Source organism: Parasteatoda tepidariorum, chromosome 1 (genome assembly GCF_982258835.1).
Source record: "Parasteatoda tepidariorum strain Cologne lab strain chromosome 1, Ptep-v5.0, whole genome shotgun sequence".
In the NCBI taxonomy this organism is placed as follows: domain Eukaryota; kingdom Metazoa; phylum Arthropoda; class Arachnida; order Araneae; family Theridiidae; genus Parasteatoda; species Parasteatoda tepidariorum.
Genome location: NC_141755.1, coordinates 64,279,361 through 64,305,266, shown reverse-complemented (window position 1 = coordinate 64,305,266; position 25,906 = coordinate 64,279,361). Strand labels below are relative to the sequence as shown.

The 25,906-nt window shown below is 26.6% G+C and overlaps 2 protein-coding genes across 4 annotated transcripts; one reads left to right on the top strand and one right to left on the bottom strand.

Annotated features, from left to right (window-relative positions):
- Positions 1–1,980: 1,980 nt before the first annotated feature.
- On the bottom strand, positions 1,981–12,445 carry LOC107440745 (uncharacterized). Its single transcript, XM_021146090.4, has 6 exons — positions 12,256–12,445; positions 8,143–8,259; positions 7,860–8,001; positions 6,207–6,283; positions 3,951–4,055; positions 1,981–2,090 (listed from the first exon to the last, which is right to left on the bottom strand). Exons 2-5 carry the CDS (start codon positions 8,255–8,257, stop codon positions 3,952–3,954), a joined length of 438 nt encoding a protein of 145 aa, XP_021001749.2. The 5' UTR covers positions 8,258–8,259; positions 12,256–12,445; the 3' UTR covers positions 1,981–2,090; position 3,951.
- On the top strand, positions 12,434–25,906 carry bora (aurora kinase A activator-like protein bora). Of its 3 annotated transcripts, none has more exons than XM_071179712.2 (10): positions 12,434–12,705; positions 13,329–13,590; positions 16,798–16,877; positions 18,281–18,384; positions 19,427–19,498; positions 21,050–21,106; positions 21,291–21,429; positions 23,215–23,299; positions 23,523–23,628; positions 25,348–25,906. In XM_071179712.2, exons 2-10 carry the CDS (start codon positions 13,339–13,341, stop codon positions 25,782–25,784), a joined length of 1,332 nt encoding a protein of 443 aa, XP_071035813.1. In that variant the 5' UTR covers positions 12,434–12,705; positions 13,329–13,338; the 3' UTR covers positions 25,785–25,906. The 3 variants fall into 3 exon arrangements, with proteins under 3 accessions (XP_071035813.1, XP_071035814.1, XP_042894667.1); XM_071179713.2 differs by having other exon boundaries at positions 12,661–13,056; XM_043038733.3 differs by having other exon boundaries at positions 12,688–13,045.

Genomic DNA, 25,906 nt, shown 5'->3' with positions numbered 1-25,906 from the left:
TTCAGGAGCTTTGTTGCTAGAAAACTACTGGACTAAATACAGTGAAATTTGTCAGCTAGGCAGGTGAAATCCTGGAGAGATTTTAAAAGTTCCATAACAATATTTATGAAAGAAAGTTTTTATCTAGTAAATGTTTTACGCTCTGGATTGCACTTTTTCAAAGAACATATTATTCAAACAAATATAAAAAGAATATTTCAGTGACCAATTACTTATTTCTCACTGTTTTATTTATTTCTGCCTAAATTATTTTTAAATTTTTATTTATTCATTAAAATTTTGAATGAGAGTAAAAACTTTAGATTAATACTATTTTGTAGAAAATAAATGTTTAAAAAAATTTAATAAAATAGAACATGAGATAAAATAATAAGAAATAAAGTAAAAGCAAAGTTCTATTAAAAAACGGTAGCCAATTTATGTGTAAAGACACTAACATGTTTAATAAGTTTCAACTTTCACTCGATTTTAAAATAATAAATAAACTACTATAAATAATTACTTAAATTGTTAAATTATTAACATGTTTTGGTATCATGTTACAGCTAAAAATTGAAAAAGAATACCAATAAATATCTTGACATTCTAAAATTCTTTTTATAGGATGCTGCATTTCACAGCAATTGCTTCTTTGCCAACTGAGATATCTGCAATACCGATTTACAGTCACTTTTTTATTTCTTCAAACAGACAATAAGTAGGCTGATTTTGAATAAAGTAATAGCATTTGATAAAAATAAATTTTAACAAAATTTCCAGAAAATGTTCAGTAATAAATTATAATTGGTATAATAACATTAATTTTGTATATAAATTGCAAAAATAATTTTAAAAATATTGTTAAAAACAACTTAAATTACAACTTAGCTATTAAAAAAAGTTCTATTAAAAAACGGTAGCTAATTTATGTGTAAAGACACAAACATGTTTAATGAGTTTCAACTTTCACTCTATTTTAAAATAATAAACTACTATAAATAATTACTTAAATTGTTAAATTATTAACATGTTTTGGTAACAAGTTACAACCAAAAACTGAAAAAGAATACCAATAAATATCTTGACATTCTAAAATTCTTTTTATAGGATGCTGCATTTCACAGCAATTACTACTTTGCCAACTGAGATATCTGCAATACTGATATACAGTTATTTTTTTTTTATTCCTTTAAACAGACAATAAGTGGACTGAGTTTGATAAAGTAGTAGCATTTGTTAAAAATAAATTTTAACAAAATTTCCAGAATATGTTAAGTAATTAAGTATAATTGGTATAGTAACATTAATTATGTATATAAATTGAAAAAAATAATTTTAAAAATATTGTTAAAAACAACTTAAATTACAACTTATCAGACTACAACTTATAATGGCATATGAAAGATAAACTTTATTATATGAGTGAAATGGTAATAATATATGAACTTAAAGAACAATATTTAAATAAAATTAATATTGTCCTAATTTAAACTACAGATAAAATTCACATCTAGCAATCAAAGATATATGTTAAGAAACTACTCACACTTCGTTAAAAGAAATATTACATAACCAGTAGTGGCTAAAATTCTTTAAGATTTATATAAAATCAAATTAAGAAAAAACTAAAACTGACTTCGGATCTAAAAAATTATATTGCTGTAAACTTTTAAAATATAAATAAATAGTAAATCTTTTATAAACAACTTCGAAGACATGACAATTTTCGACAGATTTAAATTGTTACATGTTAATTTTTCATAAGTTTTGTCAAGATTATGTCACTAAATACATGATTTTGTTATCTGTCTCTCTCTCTATATATATATATATATTAAATAAGAACTGTGCCCACATGATTTATGAGACACATGATTTTAAAATACAATGAGTCTGCAACAAAAACTAACTGCATGTGGTACATAAAGAGGAGAGCATTGAATACTGAAAAATATGTAGATTTGCTATCAGAGAAGAAAAGATTTTAAAACTACATCATAATTAAATAAAACTACATTTTTATTGAAGTAAATATGAGTAATATGAAATATTAAAAAAACTAAAAAACTTTCTGTACATAAAACTTTGACACAGATCAGAGCCAGAGTAACCTGAAAATTAAAAACAATATACATTAAAATACATCATAAATGGAAATATATTTATAGAAACTATATGCACTATGTTAAAAGAAACACTAATAACCAGTAGTGGATAAAATTCCTTAAGATTAATAATATATAATAGAATATAAATAATATAATACAGTAGGGAACCGATTATCCGGAACGATCGGGACCATCGCTATTCCGGATAACTGATTTTTCCGGTTTTCTGAATCGCTACAAAAAGCCGTTTTTTTATTGTTAAACCCAACTAAAAAAAAATTCTTTTTGGGAAACAATCTTAAAAAGAAGAAAAAACGATGAAATAATACACTAATGATTATTTCCAAAATGATGGTAAGGTGAACATCTTTCAAAAAAGAAAGAAAAATCCGAAAATCTTATGAGGAAAAAAAAATTTTGTTTAAAAAATGGCGGGAAAATTTATCGAATTTCGTTCCGGTTTTTTGGTTTTCCGGTTTTCTGATTTCCGGATAACGGGTTCTGTACTGTATATAATACAAAATTAAGTAATTTATACATAAAATATAAAGTTAAGATTAAGTGATAAAATTAAGAAAACAAATTAATAAAGAAATTTTATTTTTTAAAATTGTTTTTATTTTTCTAAAAGTTGAAAGGGAAGGACATTTTATTGGAAGAGTGCTTGCTATCTAACTAATTATGAATAGTTTTAACTACCAAAAAACAAAATTACTTGAAGGTGTAACCAGCACATAAGTTTAACTATTATAAAATTAGTGCAAAATCAAAAGTAGTAATAATCAGCTAGAGACAAATTTATTTTTTAAATTGTTAAACTATATTTGCATATACTATATTTGCATGCACTATAATTGTTAAACTATATTTGCATGAGGCATTAAAGAAGAATCCCAAGAAACTGAAGCAGAAAGATATATTTGATGTTATAAAACTTCATCTGCTTAAAAATATGAAACTAGTAATAAAATACATGCTTTGAGCACTTAAATAAACACCAATTCTCATTCAGACATGAACAACTAGCTAGTCTTGAGACCGTGAGTCTATTTTCGGGTGCTTGAAATATGTCACTTTTATTACCGTCTTCATATTTTTTGAAGCAAATAAACTTCTATATCAAGCATTCTTGGGTACAGCTGACATCTTAGCTTTTCCAAGGCTAAGTTTGTGCTTAACTTGATTTTAAATGGGTGTTTATTTTTTACAATTATTTAAAAATTAAGTTAAGCCTAAAGTAGACATCAACAACATGCTGCAAGAAACCTAACTGCATATACTGTCATTTGTGCTGTAGGCAACTAATTAGTCAAATTATATTATAGTCTAACATAAATGAATGCTTCCTATATAAATTTTTTCTTATTTACTAACATGAATTTCTTTCTTTTTTCCATTTTTAAAGTATAAATTCCTTTCCTATAGACAGATATTTATAAATTTCTTTTCAAGATTAAAATAACTTGTGAAATACAGAAAATATATTTGGTATTAAAATGAGGTATATTTGGTATGAGGGTTTTTATATGGCATTATTTGAGTTTATTTAATTCATGTCTTCTCACACAGTACTATTTGTGCATGGATATTTGATCATATTATGAATTTTATAATCTTAAACTTAGCAGCTTATTGTTTTAAGTAAATAATAAATAAATATAAACAATTAGTGATATTTCAAAAACTTATTTTAAGTAAGTTACCTACAGTAATGCTGGAAAGAACTTCAGTACTCTATTAATTGTTCGTTTACAGTACTCTATTAATTGTTTTTAAATTTGCACAAAATTGAAAATATGAAATGAAAAATAAATATTTTTAAATCAATGACATTATACACAATTTTAAAATTAAAAACATTACCTCATTCTTTTGGATCAATAATTGCCCACAGTTTATCAACTATTTCTTGTTCAGAATGTTTCATTGTATCCATGTCAAAAGTCTGGAAACGCTTTCCTGCAACAACTGAATGCAAGTTAAGAAACATATGAACACAAGTTATGTTTTTTGAGGTATATGTCAGGGTTTTTACAGTTATTTTCTAAAACTATTGCTGCATTCATAATACCAGTTGCAAGTATATTCATTTATGATAATTATAATATATTACATTTAAATACAGTTAAAATCTATATTAGCAATAATATTGGTAAGGTAATTTTCATCACAGAGCTAGTAAGTACTGATTCAAAACTATGAAACCTACAGAAATCATAAATAAAAATAAAGCAATTTAAACAAAACAAAAAAAGATTGAACTAAAATAATTTAAAATTAGAAATAAATAAAGTATATGACAGTTCTAAAAAGAAATATATATTTTCATTGAGGAAGTTTTTATTTTAAACTTTAATATAGGTTTAAATCGTATTCTAATGTATTTTCGACTTATTTAGATTTCTTTTATATTTTTTTAATCAGTAAAGGGATGCACAAAACTATAACAATCCTAATATTTAGATTCATTGCAATACCAGTAATAGAAACTGTCTAGCAGAGTAGCAGGAATTGCAGATTATATTTCACTTAGTTTTCTTCTTAATTTTAAAAAGCAAATAAAGAAACAGAAAAATTACTGAGACTCCTATTTAAAACAATTCCAGATTTGTTTCTAATAAAAATTCAAAAACTGAATTGAGATACCACCACAAAGAACAAAAAGTAAAGAATTTTTCTTTCTGTTACTTGATTACAGATTTATCTGTATAGAGATTTATTTCATTTTTTTGTTTTAGTATTCAAGGGATGTATACATACATAACTTAAATTTAACCAATGCGAAGTTTTTATGCATAATTTTTCAGGACTCTATATCTGCAAATTTTGTATGTATATTAGATTCAACTGAAATTTTTCAATAATAACCGCTGTTTGACTGTATTGCGGTCACAGACAAATTTGAATAGTGCAGCAGATCCACCCTGTAAATTCTGCTACAGAGGTTGCAATTTATTTGATTATATAATTGAAAAAAAAATTACAAAGCTTCTCTATTGTGTTATTTTGCTATCAAGTAAAGAAAGAGCATCCAATATGGAGAATTTTACTAAAAACATAATTATTTAAAAGCTACGCAACATCATTGTTGCAAAGTAGCATTAATCATAGCCATGATTTCAATGACATGGAAATCAGAACATCATTACAGAGATAATACCAGTTGAAATTTGCAATTGCTTTCTTAGATTTCTCACAAAGGCGATGATTTAACCTCTTAGCACTATAGGAAAATAGTACCGATACATTACAGCACAGTGGCTAGGTTGATAGTATTTTTTTTATATATTCATTCACTAAGCTTTTATTCGGCACATTTAACAATGCTATTATCATGATGATTTAAAAAAATATTAATAACACAAATAAATCTGCATTGGGCATATTTTAACTTGGCAAAATTAATAAATACTGATGCTTAACATCAATTTTAATTAGAAAATATGAATATCAATTTGATTGTATTTGTAAGGGAGAATAGTTTTGATAATTGAAATGAAAAAAAAAATTTTTTTTTTAAAGAGAAGTACATTTTTTTTCCATGTAAAAGTTAGAAACTTGTTCCTTATAGATCATTCTTTTTATCTAAATTTAATGAAATCAGAAAAAAACTAATAAAGTCAACTTAATTACATGTTTAAAGTGGGTTTGTAAAAATTTTAGAACAATATTCATTATGAGTATGGATAAAAAATATACATTTCTTAATTAGATTTTAATATCATGACTGCACAAAAAGAGAAATATCAGACTTTTTAATTTGTTTTCCTAAATTTTCCCTCAAATACTGTGTGTCGCCATTAAATTATAAATGTCTTGCTTTAAGATTGAAAAAAAATAATAAATTAATAAATAAAATAAAATAAATAAACATTTGCAGCTTATAAAGATTGTGAAAAGAAAAAGCTTGATTTGAGTATTATGTAAAAGTAATGAATACACCATGAAATATTAAACCATAATTTTTTTTTTTTAAATTTAAATCTAAACATTTATTTAAAGCAATATTGAATGAAAAAGATTCTGAAGGTTTATTTAATATTATTTACAAAACTGAAGTTATTTATAAAAATATGTAACTAGTCTTTATCTAAAAGAAATTATCAGCTTCAAGGATACATCCTACTATGTGATTTTCTGGACATTCTAAATCCCATCTCAGTTTAGTTATGAGCTGATATAAAGCAAGTTCCGACCTAGAAAATAATCAAAACAATTGAATCAAACTCATGTTTAACATTTAATCGTTTATACAATATCATATTAAGAAATATGATGTTAAAAAAATTCATAAATAAGGAAAATATAATTCTAACTTTTGCAAAACTATTTATTAATCTTTTTAACTGTGTATGTTATAGATAATGGGAATGAGATAAACTGTGAAATTTAGACATAATTATCTACCACAAAAATTTACATTGAACTAGTTTTACATAAAATTCCATATAATTTTCTTTTTCACTTAATCTTTCAATAATTATTTAGTTAATGATATCAATAATGAGTTAATGTTTCAATAATTATTTAGTTACTTAATCTTTCAATAATTATTTAGTTTAGAAATTAAAAAAAAATTTTGAAGTATAGTACTTAATTGAAGGCTAAAGTTATCCTTAATTAAGAAGAAAAATTATTAAACGTTAACAGTATTTCATAAATTAATAAAATTATTTTTATCAAAGAAAAAAATATATATAAATCCCATAAATTAGAAAATTGGATTAAAATCTTAAATTCATGGAATTATTATGAGAAAATTGTGAAAAACTTTCGAAGTATATAAAATACATTTTTTGAATATTTTAACAACAAAAAATAATAGCAAATGAAAAACATAGTTAGGTTAAGACAGATGACTAGATTACTTTTAAATCGTTTATGCGTTCAATGTGAGCAAGGAAAAATTATTGCAATAAATCAAGTGATATAAGTTGATTACATTTTCCATTTAAATAAATTTTCAAATTCAGATTCAATTTGTTAAAAAAGTGATCTCTTCAATTTTCTAGCTACATTTTATTTCTAATTTGTCACATCTGAAGGGTATTCCTTTATTCAAGGGATAAAGTAATTAAATCCTATTATATATAGGAATTGAAGGAGCAACAAAATTCATAAAATTAGACTGTCATTTAAAACCAAAGCATGAACTACACTCAAAAATTCAAAGTGAATTAATTTTTAGTATTCTATAATAGGGTAACTATTATTCCTAAACTAAAGTTATCTGTTTTTATATTATGATGCCTGTAATATATTTATAAATTTTTTTTATGAAAATGTAATTATGATTAACAAGTTTTTAAATTTTTATTAGGAAAAATTATACTTTACTTAATTGTGTTTAGTAATATGAGTAATAAATAATGTTTCGCGTTTCGCTTAATGACATCAATTACTGAGTCGCATAGTCTATATAATGAAATAATCAATAAATGTTTATTATGCTTTTCTTTAATCTCATTGAAAAATATTCAATTTAGTCACATGATTTATTTAAAAACTTAACACAAACTTAAATTATATTTGAAAAGTTTTTTAAGATTTGTTTTCAAAAGAAAAAAATTGGTCAAATTATTTATTCTAATAAAGATTTTATTCAATTTGATACTTTAATAATTATAAGGATTAATTAACGACATACAAAATAGAAGACATTTTCAAATTAGTAATAATAACAGAAAAGGTAGAAGTTAAGCAATATTTTTTCACTTAGAAAAACTAAATTATTTCAATTTTATACAGAATTCATAACAATGTCAAACAAACCTTTTATCAGGCTTATTTTGTATTTTAGTGTCAAGTTCACTCATTTGCTTCTGCAGAGTATCAATTTCTTTCTGAATTTCACAAAAACTTGACTCAGATTGTAATTTAGTTTGCAGCAAATCATTAGTATTACTATCAAGAGCTATATTAAATAAACATATTTTAGTAAATAATTTCATAATCAATAAAAATAATTCATAAATTATACATTTCACAAATATATGTGCATAAATTATTTTGAAAAACAAGTATAACATGTACATTAGTAAAATATACTTCTTACCAGAATTATACAAATTGCTTTCCAAATCGTCCAATAACTCAATACATTTACTTTTCCATTTGTTATTAATGCTTTTCTTAAGAAGAGGTAGTTTAGATTGGAACTTTTCAGCCATAACTAGAAATTTAAATTCAGAATAAATATTAATGAAATCATGCTCATAAATATTGTTTCGTATAAGGATTTCTCAACAAATTACAATAATAAATTTTTATAAAAAAGAAAGAAAAAGTTTAACACACTAGTTAGATTTTCAAAAACATGATAAGGCATTTTAAGAAGTCGTAATAACCTGGAGTGCAGAAAATTCTCAGAGCCTAATATTTCCCTTGAACACTATTTTTTTTGATCCCAACATTTGGGATTTGTCTTAATAACAAAAACTTTTTCAAAATATTTTTAGTAAAGTGTGTACAGTGAATTCGCGATAACTCGAATCTGATAGGACTGACGAAAAACTTCGACATATCGGAAGTTCGACTTACCGTTAGTTTCGGTTTTGGACTTTCAAAATATTGTCGGATTATTTCATTAATGCTTATTAATTACAAATCTTCTAAATGCTTACAATATTTAAGATCATTTTTCTGACAAGCCATTTACGATAAGACTGTTTGAGGCACGTTATGATACCCTGGTCCATCAGCTGCAACTTTGCTGTTGTGTTTGGCGGGAGAAACTGCAAGTTTACTGCTTTCAAATAAGGTAGGGCTATCAAATTCTATGGGCTGTGCATTTATCCATAAAGAGTATCACTTTTCTTTTTTTAGCGAAGAATTTCCGATCCAATTTTCTTACATAGTCTTCAACTAAAACTGATGTCATCCAAAACTTTTTGTTACAGTTGTAATCTAAAGGATACGTTTTTACATTCTTGAAACATCGGGGATTTCGGTATTTTCCGATAATAAGTAAGGGCAATTTCTCTGTCCCAGACGCATTTCCTCCAACTAGGACAGTCAAACGTTCCTTGCTCATTTTAACCCCTGAGCAGTTTTCATCCTTAACATAGTCTTATTTGGAAGACATGTAAAAAATAAGCCCATTTCATCAATATTGAAAACATTATTTTATCTGCATCCTTGAAGTAAATTTGGTAACGTTTCATTTAACCACTGTTCACATACTTCAAGAGGGACAGCTTTAGCTTCTCCATGAAGAATGCGAAAGACATTGTGTGTGTGTTGCAAAGGAAGGGGCAAGATATCAGCTCCTAGGCTTTTTTTCTTGCTTTAAAAGATCAAAAAAAAATCGAGTTAGAGGGAGTAAAATTCGAGTAATCGAGAATAATTAACATGAAATTGAAGATAAAAGGGTCGGGACCTCATAAAAAAATCGAGTTATAGTAATATTCGAGTTGTACTTCGAGTTATAGCTAATTGACTGTATATGGTTAAAAAAAATTTCTTTAAAAAAGTTAAAAACACATTTGACTTATACAATTCTTGAATAAACTAGCATTATTGTTAAAAATAATAGAAATCAAATTTTGCTGAATTTATAATTATATATTATAATTTGTAAAGCAACTCATTTCTTTCACATTAAAAAATTTTGAATCATTTCTTTTTTAAAAATAAATTAGATCAAAAATTTCATCAGGCAGGGTTTGTAGCCAGATTTTCAAGAAAAATACAGGGATGAGATTGGCCAAAAGACAAAAAAGCTGAATTTCCACGTGAGTAAATTTTACGCGTGTGCAACCGCTTAATAATAAATTCCTGACAATTTAAGATAACAAACAACAAAAATTGCTATTTTAGTTTGAAAAAATTACATGATAATCAGCAACTGTTTAGATAATTATTTTTCATATGATAAGAATTTCGCATTTTATATCATAAATAACAGCAGCATTATTATTTCTTAAATTTTGGTGCTGAGTTAATAATAAACTTTTTTTTCCACAAAAAATTGAATAATTTTTTAAGTAATTGCTTTTGTTTGCTAAATCTTTTTTTTTTTGTTTCTTTTTTGTGCTTAATTTGCTGCAAATGCTTTAGGTTTCACAAAACAAGCAAAAAATCCTTTAACAAGGTCAAATTTCTCGTAATGCAGCTTGTGAATGAGGGGAAACAGATTGGTGATTAATTTAGTCGTTAGCCCATCTTCAAACATCTTTTCACAAATCCTATTTTCTCTTTCTTTACCTGCCTCTGTCACATTCTTCTTTGCAAGCACAGAATGCAAGTTTTGAATATGCCTACATACGTATACTAATAATTGTTGATAGAAAAACAGTCACATTTATAGCAACTAATTTAAAAAAAAACCTACTTCTTACAAGAATCGCGATAATTGATTTTAAACTCCAGTGAATACGAATCGTTACATATGTTTTTAAAAACGTGTAAATACATATAGTGATATTGGATTTTTAAATCTCGTATATACGAATTATATTGTAGAATATTCAAATTGCGTGAATAAGAATCAAAATGTTAGCAAATTCCGGGCTTGAGACTTTTAAAAAGCTTGTTTGAAGCAGCGACGTTTGAATTACGAAAATACGAACCATCTGGCGGGCTAAGAATGATGAAAATCGTATCTTCTGCGCTTAAAAGTGGCGAAAATAGCACAAATGTAAAAATGTGGAAGGATTGACAGATATGTAGGTTGAATTTTCTGTTTATCTTTGAAAATCAGAAATAAATACAATAATTCAACGGCTAAATTTTTCGAAAAGGCAAAATATTTACCTAAATTTTTTTTTTAAAGTGAAACTTTTAGATAATCGCAGTTTTTAATAAAAAGGCGGATATTCGAGATACAAAAGTAAAAAAAGCGGAATTCCGCTAAAAAGCGGAAAAATCTCATCCCTGAAAATAAATTAAAACAAAATTATGATTGGCACTCATTCATAACGACATTGAAGAAATGCTTCATATTTCACACACATTCAGCTAATATTAGTCAGCATTTTTTCACAATAAAGGATTTTCATTACCGAAAAATAATATATAATTTCTTATCCTGAGAGATTATAGATATCTCTTATTTACAGGGTGAGACAACTGAAAATTTAGAGAACATGAACAACATTAATTTTAAACCTAAAAAAAAGACAGGGTGCTAGAAATTAGGAAGGGCATCATTTCCACACAAAATTGTATTATTCTTTTAGCATAAAAACGGTTTCACATAAGGTGTTATTTATTTTATGCAAGAAAAGGGAAATGTATGTGAGTTCTTGCAGTATAATGGAAAAAATTTAACTTTTACTTTGTAACAAATTCAACAGTTTTTACATCAATATGATTTAAAAGAAAATTAGGCAGTGTTGACACTAAAGCTTGGTAATATCACATTAGTGTTTTGTCAATGCATTGTAAACTATTTCAAATTCTTTTCTATTTTATTAATTTATTATTTAAAAATAATTTGATTACATAGTTTACTAGTTGGATTAATATGAAAAATATTATATTTCATATTAATCCAACTAGTAAATTATCTAATAAATATTTTATAAAATATGAAAAATATTTCATTTGACTTTGTTGTAAATGAGGAAATTTTAAGTTATTTTCTGTTACTGTTTTAAAAATAAGGTTTCACTGCTTTTGTGTCTTATTATTATTATTTATTGCAATAAATTACTATTTATTACTACAATAAATAACTAATTTATATTTTACTATACATAGTTTTATCTTAAAAAGTTTGTAAATATTTTGAAAGTTTGTAAATATTTTAAAACAATATTAGAATTTGCTATAGATTGAAAAAATTGTTTTCAAAATATAGCAATTTTTTTTTATTTCTAGTCAAAGGCAAATAAAATAAACACCTTTTGACTTGGGGGGGGGGTGCAAGACATGGTGATTATTCTGTCACAGATCACGACCAAGTTTTGTCAATCAACTGTTTTTAATAAAATAAATTTAAACAAACAAAATTGAAAACTATAAAAAAAAGTTAACTTATCTTGGGACCAATTATAGATGTGTTTGTACAAATCTTACTTCTCACTCTTAAATTGAGATGAACTGTTATGTTAGCGAAACATTTATAGTCGATTGCAAAGAAATAATGTTTACATTGATATACAAATTTCAAAATGTTTCTGCAATGAATGTTCTACATAATGCAATTATTAAAAAAAAGTCTTACTCAATAATTGTCGTAATGTTAATAACGCACAACTAAAACTTTGTTTAAAAAACAAATATACACTGTTGATGATAATTTATAAAATCTGAAAATTGTTCTCATTTAAAGTAAAGTAGTAAATCTTATTAAAAAGTCAACTATTGTCGTTATTTGTTGTCAAATCAAGCGCCAGAGCATTGTTATTGTTTCTGACGTTGCCATACCATTTTAAGTTTAAATTTCTTTCCTTAAGATTTTGATTAATTAAATTATTATTTTAGAAAGGAAAAAAAAAGATAGTTTTGGAGAGATTGCGAATAAAATAGTTAAAGTCACTATTTTTTGCATGTTCGAAAATTTGGATGGTTTAAAGCTGAAAAATTCATTTTGTAAATAAAACACTTCAACTTATAGTCGCGTGAAATCAACATAAATTTCAAATTTTGAAAATCTGATTTCGAGTTTCACCAGGTTTTTACATTATTTTATTGGTTTTAAATTTGTGTTCCTATTACTGAGAAAGTTTTCCGAAGAATTTTTTTTTTTTTTTAATTCTCTGATTTGATTTGTTGATATCTATTTTATATAATCATTCATTTTAATTCTTCCATGCTTTGGTTGACTTTTTAAAATTTGATTTTTATTTAATTATTTCATTTGCTTATACTTTCAAATACGAATTTTTTTTACAGAATTAATAATTTTATGATTACAAGCAGACATTTTATTTTGTGAAGATATAATATTTTTTTTTCTGCTATTAAAATCTCGGAACTCCATATCCAGTCTCCAAACTGCTGACACTTTACCTGTATGCTTTAAGTAACGACATTAATTTTTTCGTGTTGCTAATATTAAATATGTTCATAATATTTTGTACTGAAATTAGCTTTTTTATTTTAGTTTTAATATGCTTTTACTTTTTGCTAAAGATATTAATAGTTGTAAATTGTTATTTATTTATACTATTGTTATTTATTTGTATTATTTCAGGGGCGTTTGTTATTATAGCTGTAGGAAGATTTTTAATGTGAATATTTTTGTTGAATTTTCCTATAATATTTTGTTAAAACATTATTTAATTTTTATTTCAGGTTTAATACTATGAATAATGCAAACAAGCAGATTTGTTCCTCAATATTAATGAATACATCTTCAGATTTAACTCCAAAAAGGAAAGCTTCATTTAAAGGTTCAACGTCCGCAATGATGTCTATTTCTGAAGAGAATTCAACTGAGAGGGAGAAAACTAACACACCTCGTCTAAGAAATCCTTTTGATGTTAAAGCTGAATCATTATATTTCCATTCATGTTCTCCATTTTTTGCCACCCTGTCTAGAAATAAAAAAGATGATGTAAGATTTTTATTATTTTCCGTACTCTTAACTATGTCCGTATTCTACTTCCGTATTAGTCCGTATTCTACTTCCGTATTCTTAGCTATGTCTATGATAATATCTAATAGAAGTCATGAACATTCTGAATATTTGGTGTATTTATTATTCAGGGGTCTGTCCAGACATTTTATGAAAGGTCCATTTTTCGTGAAATTGTGAAAAAATTACTCACATTCTTTCAATCAGGGTCCGCTTTTATGAATTTGTGCAAATAGGGTCCGTTATTTAAAAAAAAAAACTTTTTCAAGGAGTTTTTGAATTGTAAAGACATACAAGATTATGCTCAACACTGTAAAATTATAATTAAAAAAACTAAATTTTAAAAAATAAACAACAATTGCTGCTTCTAAATTAGCGATGCAACATACAAATATTTGGTATTTAGCCTATACTGCTGAACGCAGAATATTAATTTCGGACGAATAATGGAAGAATCGTCTGCCGAAGACAAAACTTAATTCGTTTACATCCATCTTTCTTGTTTTCTGCCCTGGAAAGGGTTTATTCAATTAACAAAACAATAATGAAGATAAACAAATGTGTGAAGGGTTCGATTAAAAGAAAAATCATTTTGTGAAGGGTCCGTTTTTAAGTTAAAATATTTTGTGAAGGGTCCGTTTTTAAGTTAAAATATTTTGTGAAGGGTCCGTTTTTATGAAAAGATATTTTGTGAAAGGTCAGTTAACGGACCCAAATTTCTTCTAAACAGACCCCTGTTATTTGTTTGTATTTTACTAAACTAAGGTATGCATGAAATTATCTGTTAAGATGCCATAAGACAAAATCCAGAACTCATATCGGCATTAATGTGAAGAGTACAATTGGTGTGCATTTATTTTTTATTTACTGTTTTATGTGTGGTAGAGGACATAATGATTCTTTTTTTTTTCCATCAAAATTATTTTTTTTGAGAAAAGAAAATATTTTGCAAATTAGAAGTATATTACACATGTCTTTTTATATAAATCTGTAAAAATTGTCTGCATTAGCTCCTTCTCTATCTTACAATTGCCTCTATATACTCCCTGTCTACAGTAAAGATTTTTTTTTTAAATTAATCTTCTTATGATAGTTTAGGTAGTTTTCAGTTATCAATTTTTATTGCATCACAGCAATATATGACTGTAAAAGATTAACATAGAAGTTTATAAAACTGAAGCTAATTATTGCTGAAGAAATATAATGAGAAAGAAAGACTGTAAAGAAATTTTTTTAAGATATTTCTTCCACAATATTGTGCTCTTTTTTTTCATATTAGTTTCAAAAAAAAATTATTTTCTTAATAGTTAAAATGATGCTCTTTATTCCTGATGTTCTTTCTCAGAATATCTTGGATTACGTTTTTGAATGGTCGAAACTTTATAAGCTGGAATTCAATCCTTTGAAATCTAAAGTTATGATGATACATAAAAAGTCGATACCGGATGGGGTTATTCAGTAGACTCTTGGGAATGAACCTATTGAAGAAGTAAAGCAGATAAAGTATTTGGGAGTTATTGTTGATAATAAACTGCAGTTTAAGCAGCACATATCTTATGTATCCAGTAAAAGTGAAAAACTTCTTCTTGCTTTATTGCGAATTTCAAAAAATACTTATGGGGTTAAAACAGATGTTCTTAAATTAATATATAATCAAGGTATTGTTACCACTTATTTCATATACTTCAGGATCTTGGGGAAACTCTTTGAGAAAGAAGATAAATATTAGAATCCTTAGAAGAATTCTTCTACGTATTATTTGGGGATATAGAACTGTTATGATGTGGTCTTTGTTATCGCTGGTCTTCCGCCTATTGATTTAATTATCTTAAATAATCTTGAATTAAAGGAGAAGATAAAAGACAACGATTGTCTAACCTTGGACGGGAAGCTTCCTATTTCATGTTTGCCCCACCCAGCATGCAGGAAACCTGTTATAATTATTCCTTATGTAAATAATGTTTTTCAGGAATATAAAACTATCTGCTTTACGGATGGTAGTAAGCTTGATGGAAGGGTTGGTCTTGCTTTTGTAATTTATGAAAATGGAACAGAGAAGGTTACTGCCAAGCACCGACTACATAATGAATGTACTGTTTTCCAGGCTGAACTTTTGTGTATAAACCTGGTTGTTAAGTGGATACAAAATTCTTTTAGTGAAAACCAAATTTTTAAATATCTCATTTGTACAGATTCTCTTTCTTCACTTCTTCTTTTGCGTGACACGATTTCTACTGAGAATCTTGTGGTGGAAATTCACTCGATTTTGAACGCTCTTGAAAACGTAACTATTCATTTTTCTTACGTTCGTGGCCATAGCGGTATTTTGGGCAATGAAAGAGCAGACCAATTGGCTAGGGAAGCTACGTGTGGTGAAATAGACTTAAGGGTGTCTGTTCCAGCTTCTCACTGGAAGCGCATCGCTAGAGATAAAATCATTGCGAGCTGGAATGCTGAATTTCTTGCTTCGCCTCGGTCCCTTTGGACGAAATGGTTCTTTCCAACCATTTTTCACCGTTTGCAATGTAAATTCTTTGCAACTGATTTTAAATTGACCCAAATTTTAACAAACCATGGAAATTTTAAGAGATATTTATTTCGTTTCCATCTGCAGACCAGTGGAATTTGTGCTTGCGGTGATGCTGAACATATTCTTCTTCACTGTAGTCTGTATGCGAGTGCCCGAATGAATTTAAAGACTGATTTGAGACGTCTTTCTATTTGTTGGCCACCTGTCTTATCAGAACTGGTCAAAAGTATTGAAAGTCTTGCGGCCTTGCGGAATTTTGTTTTTTGTAAATTTGTAAATTTTTCTCCTTTTGTTTTCTACTTACAACTGTAAGCCTCATGCTATACTTTGTGGTGCATGAGGAGTTTTAAGTCGTTTAAGTAAAAAAAAAAAAAAAATAGTTAAAATATTCTTTAATAAAATTAAGACACACATAAAACCTGCCATTGAGTTATATTTTTAAATTTGAAATCTCTTTTGTACCATTTATTGATGTAAAAAAAATTACAGTTTTTTTTTTTTTTTTTTTGTAAATGAGTACTTTTTTGTCAGAATGTTAAAATAAGAAAGATTATTATGACATTTTTTTAAAAAAACTGTTAAGTAGCTCAACTGTTTCTGTTTGCAAATTTTATAATACCTAGAGGTTTTATCTTAAATTTTTGTATCCTACTTAGGGAACATTTCGATGGTCTATAGAACAGCTCTCTGTTCTTTGTCCTGCTGATATTGACGAAACTTCTATGCCAGACATTTGGTAATATTTATTTAAAATCATTATTTACCTAAAATCCATCATCATTATTATCAATCTTTATTAACCATTAGAATTTGTTTAAGTTCTTCACAAAATAATTTATACTAATTAATGTTTTATTTAAATTTTATATTAGTCATTGTCAAAATAACCTATTTAATTATTTTTTATCGACATTTGTATATTGATGCTATTAAATCATTTCTAATTCATTTAGTTAATTATAATAAATATCGAGATTAATTTTTAATTCCTTTTTATTTTTGTATTTTTTATGTCTTTACCCTTTTAAGTCATTAAAATACTAATTGCCAGTTTGTGCTTTCTGTCACTGCTTATAAGTAAGTTTATTACTTTTATTATTTCTACTGAATTTTATATTTTACTAAGTTTGTCATTATTATTATTTTGACTGTGTCCCATTTTTCTAAATTGTTTTAGAAAAAAATTGAGGACTTTAATTTTCGACATTCAAGTAAAGTATACTCCTGCAGATGAATTTTTTTTTTGGAAAAAATTATGAGAAAGTTTTTTATTGGTACCAAAAAAAAGGATAAAATTATGCACTGAAATAAAATAATTGTTTTTTTTTTTTTTTTTTTTTTTTAATTTTAAATATTATGTTATTAAGAGCTTTGAAGCATCTATCTGAAAAATAAGATTACTTATTTTACTATAAGGAAAATACACATTGCACTGGACTTAAACCGGTTGGAATTGGGAAAGGGAAGGAATCAATTTAGTACGCATAGCTACTCAGCTGTCTCTGAGGATCTGGAAAGTGAGGATAGTTAATTTCACAAAACATGTTTTGCATGCTGTGCTAGTTACCATGCCGCACAATGGGTTTTATGAAGAACTTGAAAGTCTGCAATAGAAACTTTTTCAGTAATTAAGACTGACTTCCGTTAGGAGGCTTTATTGTTATTTATCAAGTCTACTGGTGACTTTATGCAAATTTTATAGACCAGAAAGAAGTCAGCATGGAAGCTCGGTGAGGAGCCTTTATTTATTGTTATTTACCAAGTCTACTGGTGACTATGCATATTGTAAAGACTATAAAGAAGTCAGTATGGAAGCTCACACTGGTAGGCTATCAATGATCAATCACAAACAACAATGTTAAACCATCATTTGAGTGTTTACTTGATAAAACGGATACTCCCAAAAGTTGTGGCCTGATGTTGTTCAGGGTTAGAAACTTGACCTGTTTTAAAATGTTTATGAAAATTAAAGCTAAACTCTTTCTGTGGCTTTCTCAGATTTCTCGTTCTTATAAACATCTATGAAATGACATATTTTGAAACAATTGAAGTTTTTTGCAATCTGCTGAAGTTTTGTTTTTAAAAATAAGCAGTATTTAATATTAATGTAAGTTTTTTTTTTTTTTTTTTTTGGTGTAGTGTTGATGCTGAACAAGAAATGAAAGCTCAGGAAGCAATTGATACATTTTTTTCTCAAAACAGCATTGTGCCATCTCCTTGGAGTGATCCTTCTGATAGTGGAGGTAATTTTTGGTTATTCACTTTCCATGATTTTAAAATTAACTTTTTTTCCCCAGTACTTTCTTGGTATTCTAGATATTATTAAAACAATAGCGTATATGTTTTCATATGCAATCCTTTTATTTTTATTTTACATCAAAAATCATATATATTCTATTTTTGTAGCTATTAATCATATGGATTTAAAAAATTTGTTTTGATTTTCTTGTTTTTACTAAATATATCCTTGCACTTTAGTAATTTTATAAAATTTAAAGATTTTGATGATTGTTCAGCTTTTGCAACTTTGTAAATTTCAATAAAAAATTTGAAATCATATATTGTGGCGTGTTAAATATATGTGTTGTTAAAGTATCAAACTTGTATAAAATGATTTAATTTTGCTAAAAGTAAATTTCAGTGTTAAAATATACATTTCTATATTATCTACTTCATCTAATGCACAGAGTTGTATACTCTATACTACTCTGTATATCAACTCTCAGGCTTTTTTCCTAATAATTCTATGAATCAGCTTTTCTTGCAGACCCCTTCCCAAAACATTTTAAGAAAAATTGGAGAATTGTTGACTGGAAAAACAAACCAAAAAGAGTTTCAGTGAAGCTTTTTAGTAACTCTTTCGAGAAATGCAACATCTGAAACTGTTTATTTTAAAACAATAGATTTATTTATCATGTTGCAATTTTTAAGTATAAAAAATCTTTATTGTTTTGCTCATCACGCTATACCGAAAAGTACCAGGCTTTTTGAATTTCTGAGATTGAGAGGAAAAATCGACAACCAGATTAGAGGTCTTACATGCCTTTGGACATAAAAATAGATTAAAATTTTTATCTTCCTTTATGTTTTTAGTTGGTGAATATATAGTTGAATTGTATTATGTAAATTGAGCATAATTAATATTGCTTGCTCTTTTCTTCCAAAATAGTAATCTGAAAATAGTTAACTCTAATACATATATAAAAATTTTTAAAAAATATTAGGTATGTATACTTAAAATTTGCTTGTGCAGTTTTATTTTATCAAACTTTCATTTCTTTTTAGGAAGGTTAGATGTGAAAGTTAGAAGAATGAATCACATGGTGCATGACCGACCTGTAACTAGCTGCTGTGATAGTGAGTTATCATTTCATAATAAAATATTAAGTAAAAAATTATTTTGGACAGGTGTCATCACACTATCATAGAAGTTATATTTATTTTTGACTGCAATAAGTTTTTAAGTTCTGCAAGTGTATTTTGTAAAATTTTTCTAGATATTTTGCACATTAAAAATAATCATGTTGCTGAATTGAATAAGAATGCAATAAATGTAAATGAAATACAAAATATGATTTCGACATATGTTTCTGGACAGGGTTGTTACTCCACAGGGAAAACCTTGAAAATACTGGGAATTTTGAGTTTTTCTTTACAAACTGGGAAAATACAAGGAATTTTATTTTTGCCTTTTAAAAAATGGTGACCAATGGTATGGAAGGATGATATTTCAACTATACTAAATTATTTCATTTACTATAGCATTATTTAAGTATGTTTTTAGCTGATCCTTTTTTCCTCTAAATTTTTCCAGCAATTTTTAAAATTAATATAGTTATCTCAATATAGCTCATACAAGAGCACAGTAATTGTTTCCTCTTAATATATTCTCTGTAATACGTACAGGGAATTTTTTTTCTTTTTCTGGAGATGAGTGGCAATCTTGCTGGAGTAAGATTGTCAAATTAATTACTGCAACAAAGTTGCATGTAAAGTATAAAATAGTTATGATTTGATTTCTGTGGAATAATGTTTCTGCTGCTAGATCAGCGGGTAAAGATGAGCTAAATCTCTTTTTTTTTTTTTTTTTGAGATTTGACCCTGCCTTATAAATCCAAATCAAGCCAATTTTTACATATTCTTTTTTAATGATAGAAACTTTATAATGAGCTTGAAAACTAAAAAAGTCCATATTTGGCTTAAGTTTTATCTTTATTGACAAGCAATAAATATGTGCTTATCGAAAATCAATATGATGAACTTTCTATGTGTTGCAAAAAATTTCTGTCATAGTTTATACTGGCTGAAGGATTTTTGCTGCTGAAATGATAAAAATGCTTTGACTGAAACGTATGAAGTTTGAGAGAGTTAGCTGAGGACTTTAAAAATTATTTTTAAATAAAGGTTACTAATAAGATGTATGCTTTATCTTGTATTTTAGCTATATAAATTTTTAAATACATTTTAAACTATTAAAAAAAAGTAAGATTTTTATTTTATATATTTTTTTATCCAGTATTTTTGTTATACAAGGATGACTTTAGAATTTTAAGACTTCAAAAGCTGGTTTCAATATATTCTAAAATTTCTGTGCACTAGATTTTATTTAACCAAATTTTTACTATCCTCATAATAAAATATATATTTTTTTATATTCTTTAACTGCATGTAACGGTTTCTGCATTAATATGGATTTTTTCACTAATTAATTAAAGGATTTAAAATGCTAATAACTTTTTGTTTTATGTTAACCTTGTTTATATTTGTATTTTAATGATTTTGATGTATTAAGGATTATTTTTGATTATTATTTTTATTCTATTATAGATTTTTTGTTAAAAAAATTATTAAATAATTATTACAAAGATTATAGTACAATTTGATTGTATTAACAAATTATTTTTTTAGCTGCCACTCAAACTGCTATAAGCATTCCACCTGATGTAGATCTGAAGTTGATATTAGGTATTCAATTTATTTAGTTATTACTAGTTTATAATTTAAGAACAATTTTGTGTATATCTTTATGAGATTACATAAATTAGTAATTAGAGAATAATCTTACAAAATTTAATTTCTTTCCAGATATTTTGCTTTGGCATTCAACGATTTTTATTTTGTATTATAATGCTTTATTTTTCTCTAATAGGTCAATACTTCACATTTAACGATGAAGAAGAAAGTTTCTCTAGTCGAGAAAACTCTAGAGAGGAAGTAGAAGTTTTAAGTGCTTCTTCTTTAAGGCGGAAACTTTTTACAACTGAGGAAGAATGTATATCTCCACCCAGGTATATTGAGAACCTTCAATATAAATAATGAAAAGATCTCAAGTTTTATAGGGGTCGTCTATAAATGTCACAATTTAGGGGAGGAATATTGTGAGACTGGGACAACAGGGTGAAAGGGTTAACAAGAAGTGAGATTAAACGCATTTTGGTTGAAATATTAATCAACGTTACTCACAAAATCATTGTTATTTTTTATATTCACTAATGTCACTAGAAAGCATAGTTAATTTTTTAAATAAAGTTTGTAATATTTATGACAATGCTTTGCTTCTTGACAGAAAACATATATTTATGTTATATAATGTCACCTAAGACTTGTCGTAAGTGACAGAGGGTAGGGGCATGCTGAAGTGTGGCCCTTTGTTTCAAAGAGGGGGTGGCACTAAAAATATTGAAAAAGGTTGGACATCATTTAAGAATGGCTCCATGTGAAAGTATTTCTCTATAAAAGTAGAGAAATCCACTTTTTACTGGTTCCTACAGAATCAGCAAATTTGAGTTTGGGAGAAAAAAAGTTGTTTAAAAATCTTTTATAAACCTGGAAATTAAAAAATCTTTTAAATTCACGGCAATAATTAACTTTTAAGGTTTATAGTAAATAAATTTGACATCTATTATAATTATATTTTGTGAAAATTCTACTGTAACTCCATTCTAAAAATTTATTTATTTAAATATAAATATTTCCTAATTATATTTGTAATTCAAAGATATTTTTAAAATGACTGGTAATAGTTTTATTTTTTTTTTTTAAAAATATACTTTCTGTGCAAAATAGTTTTGATTCTTAGCAATATTAATCACAAATGAGATATATGGTGGCAAAAGAACTATTGATAAACTTTATATCATTGTGAATTTTTGCAGTTATTGTTCAAAATATTGCTTTTATTTGTAGTCTATGTACTTGTGTATTACAAAATCTACATGGTAAACCTTTATCCTAGTGAAATTATATTTCTTAAACAATGTTATATGTGACTTGTATTGTTGCCTTCTAAGTAAAAAATGCTGTATTTTGTATGAAATCTTGCCATTTATAGTAAAAATGTGATCTGGAAATTTGTACACATTTTCCTGGAATAATGAGGGAAATTTAATTCTGAAATTGAATGAGAACCTCACTTAATTTTATATTTGAAAGCAGATATCCCCAGATCCGTAAATTTTAAGTACAATTTTGTATGTTAAGAAAAACTCAGTTCACAAACTGCATTAACATTAAACTAAAGTTTTGATTACTCATCTCGTTCGATGCTTTAAACCAATACTTCTTAGAACACTGGTTACGATAAATGAGTAATCCGATTCTTTAGTAGTCTGAACATTGTGACATCTTTCTTATTTTTCAACTTTGTTCCTTCAGACTACTAAAATTATCCATATAAAGTCCTCTCTTCTAGAAGGTGTTGATTAAATGCTCGCAAACTTATAGGATATAGATACATATTTTTTTTCCAGTTATGTCCTTTCTGTGTCTTACCATGTCAATAATTTCTGATTTTGTTCTAAATAAATTATTACAATGTTTTATGCATTTGTTTCATCAGCCAATATATAAAATTTCAAGTTAATTATTGCTCTTTAAATTCAATGTCTTTGGGCACATTTTATGCATAAAATTCTCTGTTAATTATTTACTTTTGAAATTCCAGGCTTTTGACTGATGTGACTGTTTACTTTTATCTTATTTACTTAACAGGATTTCTCTTAAAAGTGGAACTATTTATGTAATGAGTTGAATTCTAATAAAAACAACTGCATGTTTTTGTTTTTCAAACTTAGGACAGAAAATAAAAATCTCTTCAGAGCTAGATTGTGGAGTACACCTACCTCGAAAATGCACAGTAATCATTCCACACCGGCTTCAGTATGTATCTATTTTTTTCCCCTAATATGTCATAAATATATCTTTTTTAAAGCAGTTTCAAGTTGAAAAGCATGACCCAATGTAATTTGTGTTTATTCCATTTCGTACTGTATACAATCTGTGAAAATCATAAGGTGTCATAACTCTATTATTTATATATTCTAAGCATTTTTCCTTTTTTTATTATTAATTAAATTGCACATGTAATTATGTATCCTTATAGGATGTGCTCTCATCCAGCCCAATAACTCCACCAAATTGTAGTGAATCCTGCAATATTTTGTCGTCACCGCCAGTTTCTCCCATTACTGCAGATCGTCTGTGTACAAGTATGCATTTCTTACTTTTATGTACTTTTTTTTTTAAAAAAAAATTATGCTTCCAGCCAGTGATTTTATTTATTTCAGAAAGAAATTTTAACATAATTGATTAGTACTACAGTGGGTAAAAAATGTTTACGAGTGTTGAAAAACATCATTTTTGAATATTTCGCTCTAAATCTCCGGAAGCTGTTAGAGACTCCGAAACTGTTAGAAATTCAAGATTCTGAAACTCATCCAGAAATAAACTCTCAATTTGGATTTTTGGACTTTTTATTGAATATTTAAAAAATCAAACGAGTCAAAATTAAATGTTATCTGGAACAAAATTAAGTGTTTTTGAGAGCAAAAATGAAATGTCTTTAAAAAAAAGTTGCAAAATGAAATATCTTAAAAAAAAAAGGTTGATTAATAAAATGTCTTAAAAAAAATCCAAATTTCAAATGCTGCCCTAATCCTAATTTCGAACAAAGTGTGTAACAGGCAAATTCGAATTTTCCTTAATCTGTTATAAAATATATATTATTTTTAAAAAAAACCCAGCTCTGCAAAAAAAAAAAACATATTTTGATCCTGCGAAAGTACCCTTAATATATTCTATATTTTATATATTTAAAAAATATATATCACCAAACTTAAAACAAAAACTTATAGAAAGAAATGGACCCAAATTTCAAACTCGCGAAAGTATGTGGGCGAATTCGAATTTTTCTTAATATACTCTACATTATATTTATTACGTATTAAAACAGTTAACTAAATTTCCTAACACTTTAAACCCTCTTTAATTTTAAAAAATATATATATATATATATACCAATTTTTAATATGTGATTTTTTTATTATTATAATATTTTTTTTTAATGTTTAATAAAAAAAAGGCAAATTTTTTATTGAATTCTGGCAAATTTCTTTTGAATCGAGCTGGATTTCACTGCGGTTTTTTTATGGTTATTATACCGACTTTGAGTTGACAAATGACTTTTAGTCACGCTAAATTGTTTTATTTTAAAATTATCACCGCTGAATTGTTTTAAAATATTTAATATAGAAACGGTTACCGAAATCGTGGATTTCAATTATATTAAAAGTGGCCACCAGTATTCGTGAATTTCATTTTAAAAATGTCCACCGGTATTCGTGGATTTCAATCAGAAAAAGTGTCATTGGTAACATTTAAACAATTTTTCGAAGATCCCTGCGTTGATTTTAAAATTAAAATAAATGCGGCCAGTGCATTTTCGTTTGAAGTCATGGCTGTCGATCGGGGACTTGCGAAAAACTGTTTAAATGTTACCAACGAAACTTTTTATAATTTGAATCCTCAATTTCCGTTGGCCACTTTTAAAATAATTTGAATCCACAATTTCAGTGACCGCTTTTAAAATATTTTATTTAACTAAAAATTCAAATTAACAGAAATTCTCTCTTCATTTCTTTTTATTATTAAATTATTTAAACTCAAACAAAATTTTTTAAACTTATTTTTCAGTTCCTAACCAATTGTCGAATTTAAATTGAACTAATCAACAAAAAGATATTCTTTTGATACAACTGTCACAAGAGCAGTTAAAAATTGACTAAAAAGATTAATTTTTTTTATGGTAAATTAGTGTGAGAGTAGGTCTATACAAAATATGTCAAATAATAAAATTCAAAAAATGTCACATGTTCATTATGATTAATATTATTGAATGAACCCTGCATTTTGGAAATTGGTATTTTCAGGTGTCCAAATGAAGTCATTTGATGAACAAAATAATAGTGAAATCTATTATTCTCCCCAAAATTGTCCTGCTGCACCAGAAACTGCAATGAGTTTTCTAACTGAATCTCAAGAAGTGAATTCTTTTCCTGCATCCACTTCTGAAAAGCAGGATACAGGATATGTAACTGGGAGTATAAGTTCTTCACAAAACATGAATTTTTCAGAAGTAAACAATGCACTTGTATCCAGAATTACTCCTGTTACAGAACTCATGGAGGACTGTGAACTTTCAAGCTCTGCCTGTGATATGTCGTACAGAAATACTTGTCCATCGATTTGTGATAGCATATCTTTCGATGGATTTAAAACTGGACAAACTACCTCGTGCACTGAAAAAACACATCCATGGCTTCCAACATGTTCTTCCACTCCTGCTCCAGGATTTCATAATGTGTGATTCATTGTTAATATTATTATTTTTTTATGTGTATATTGTACTATGTGTTTGGCAAAAATTTACTTGTATGAATCTAATAGTTTATAAATTAAACATATCACTTATGTGTTCATTCTTTTTCA

Bases quoted from the DNA above. Each gene is read 5' to 3' on its own strand.
- LOC107440745 (XM_021146090.4), bottom strand. From the start codon at position 8,257: ATGGCTGAAAAGTTCCAATCTAAACTACCTCTTCTTAAGAAAAGCATT. The intron at 8,002-8,142 runs GTAAGAAGTATA...TATTTAATATAG, and splicing joins AAGCAATTTGTATAATTCTG to CTCTTGATAGTAATACTAAT. The intron at 6,284-7,859 runs GTTTGTTTGACA...ATTATTTTCTAG, and splicing joins CAAAATAAGCCTGATAAAAG to GTCGGAACTTGCTTTATATC.
- bora (XM_071179712.2), top strand. From the start codon at position 13,339: ATGAATAATGCAAACAAGCAGATTTGTTCCTCAATATTAATGAATACA. The intron at 18,385-19,426 runs GTAATTTTTGGT...ATTTCTTTTTAG, and splicing joins TGATCCTTCTGATAGTGGAG to GAAGGTTAGATGTGAAAGTT. The intron at 21,107-21,290 runs GTATTCAATTTA...TTTCTCTAATAG, and splicing joins AGATCTGAAGTTGATATTAG to GTCAATACTTCACATTTAAC.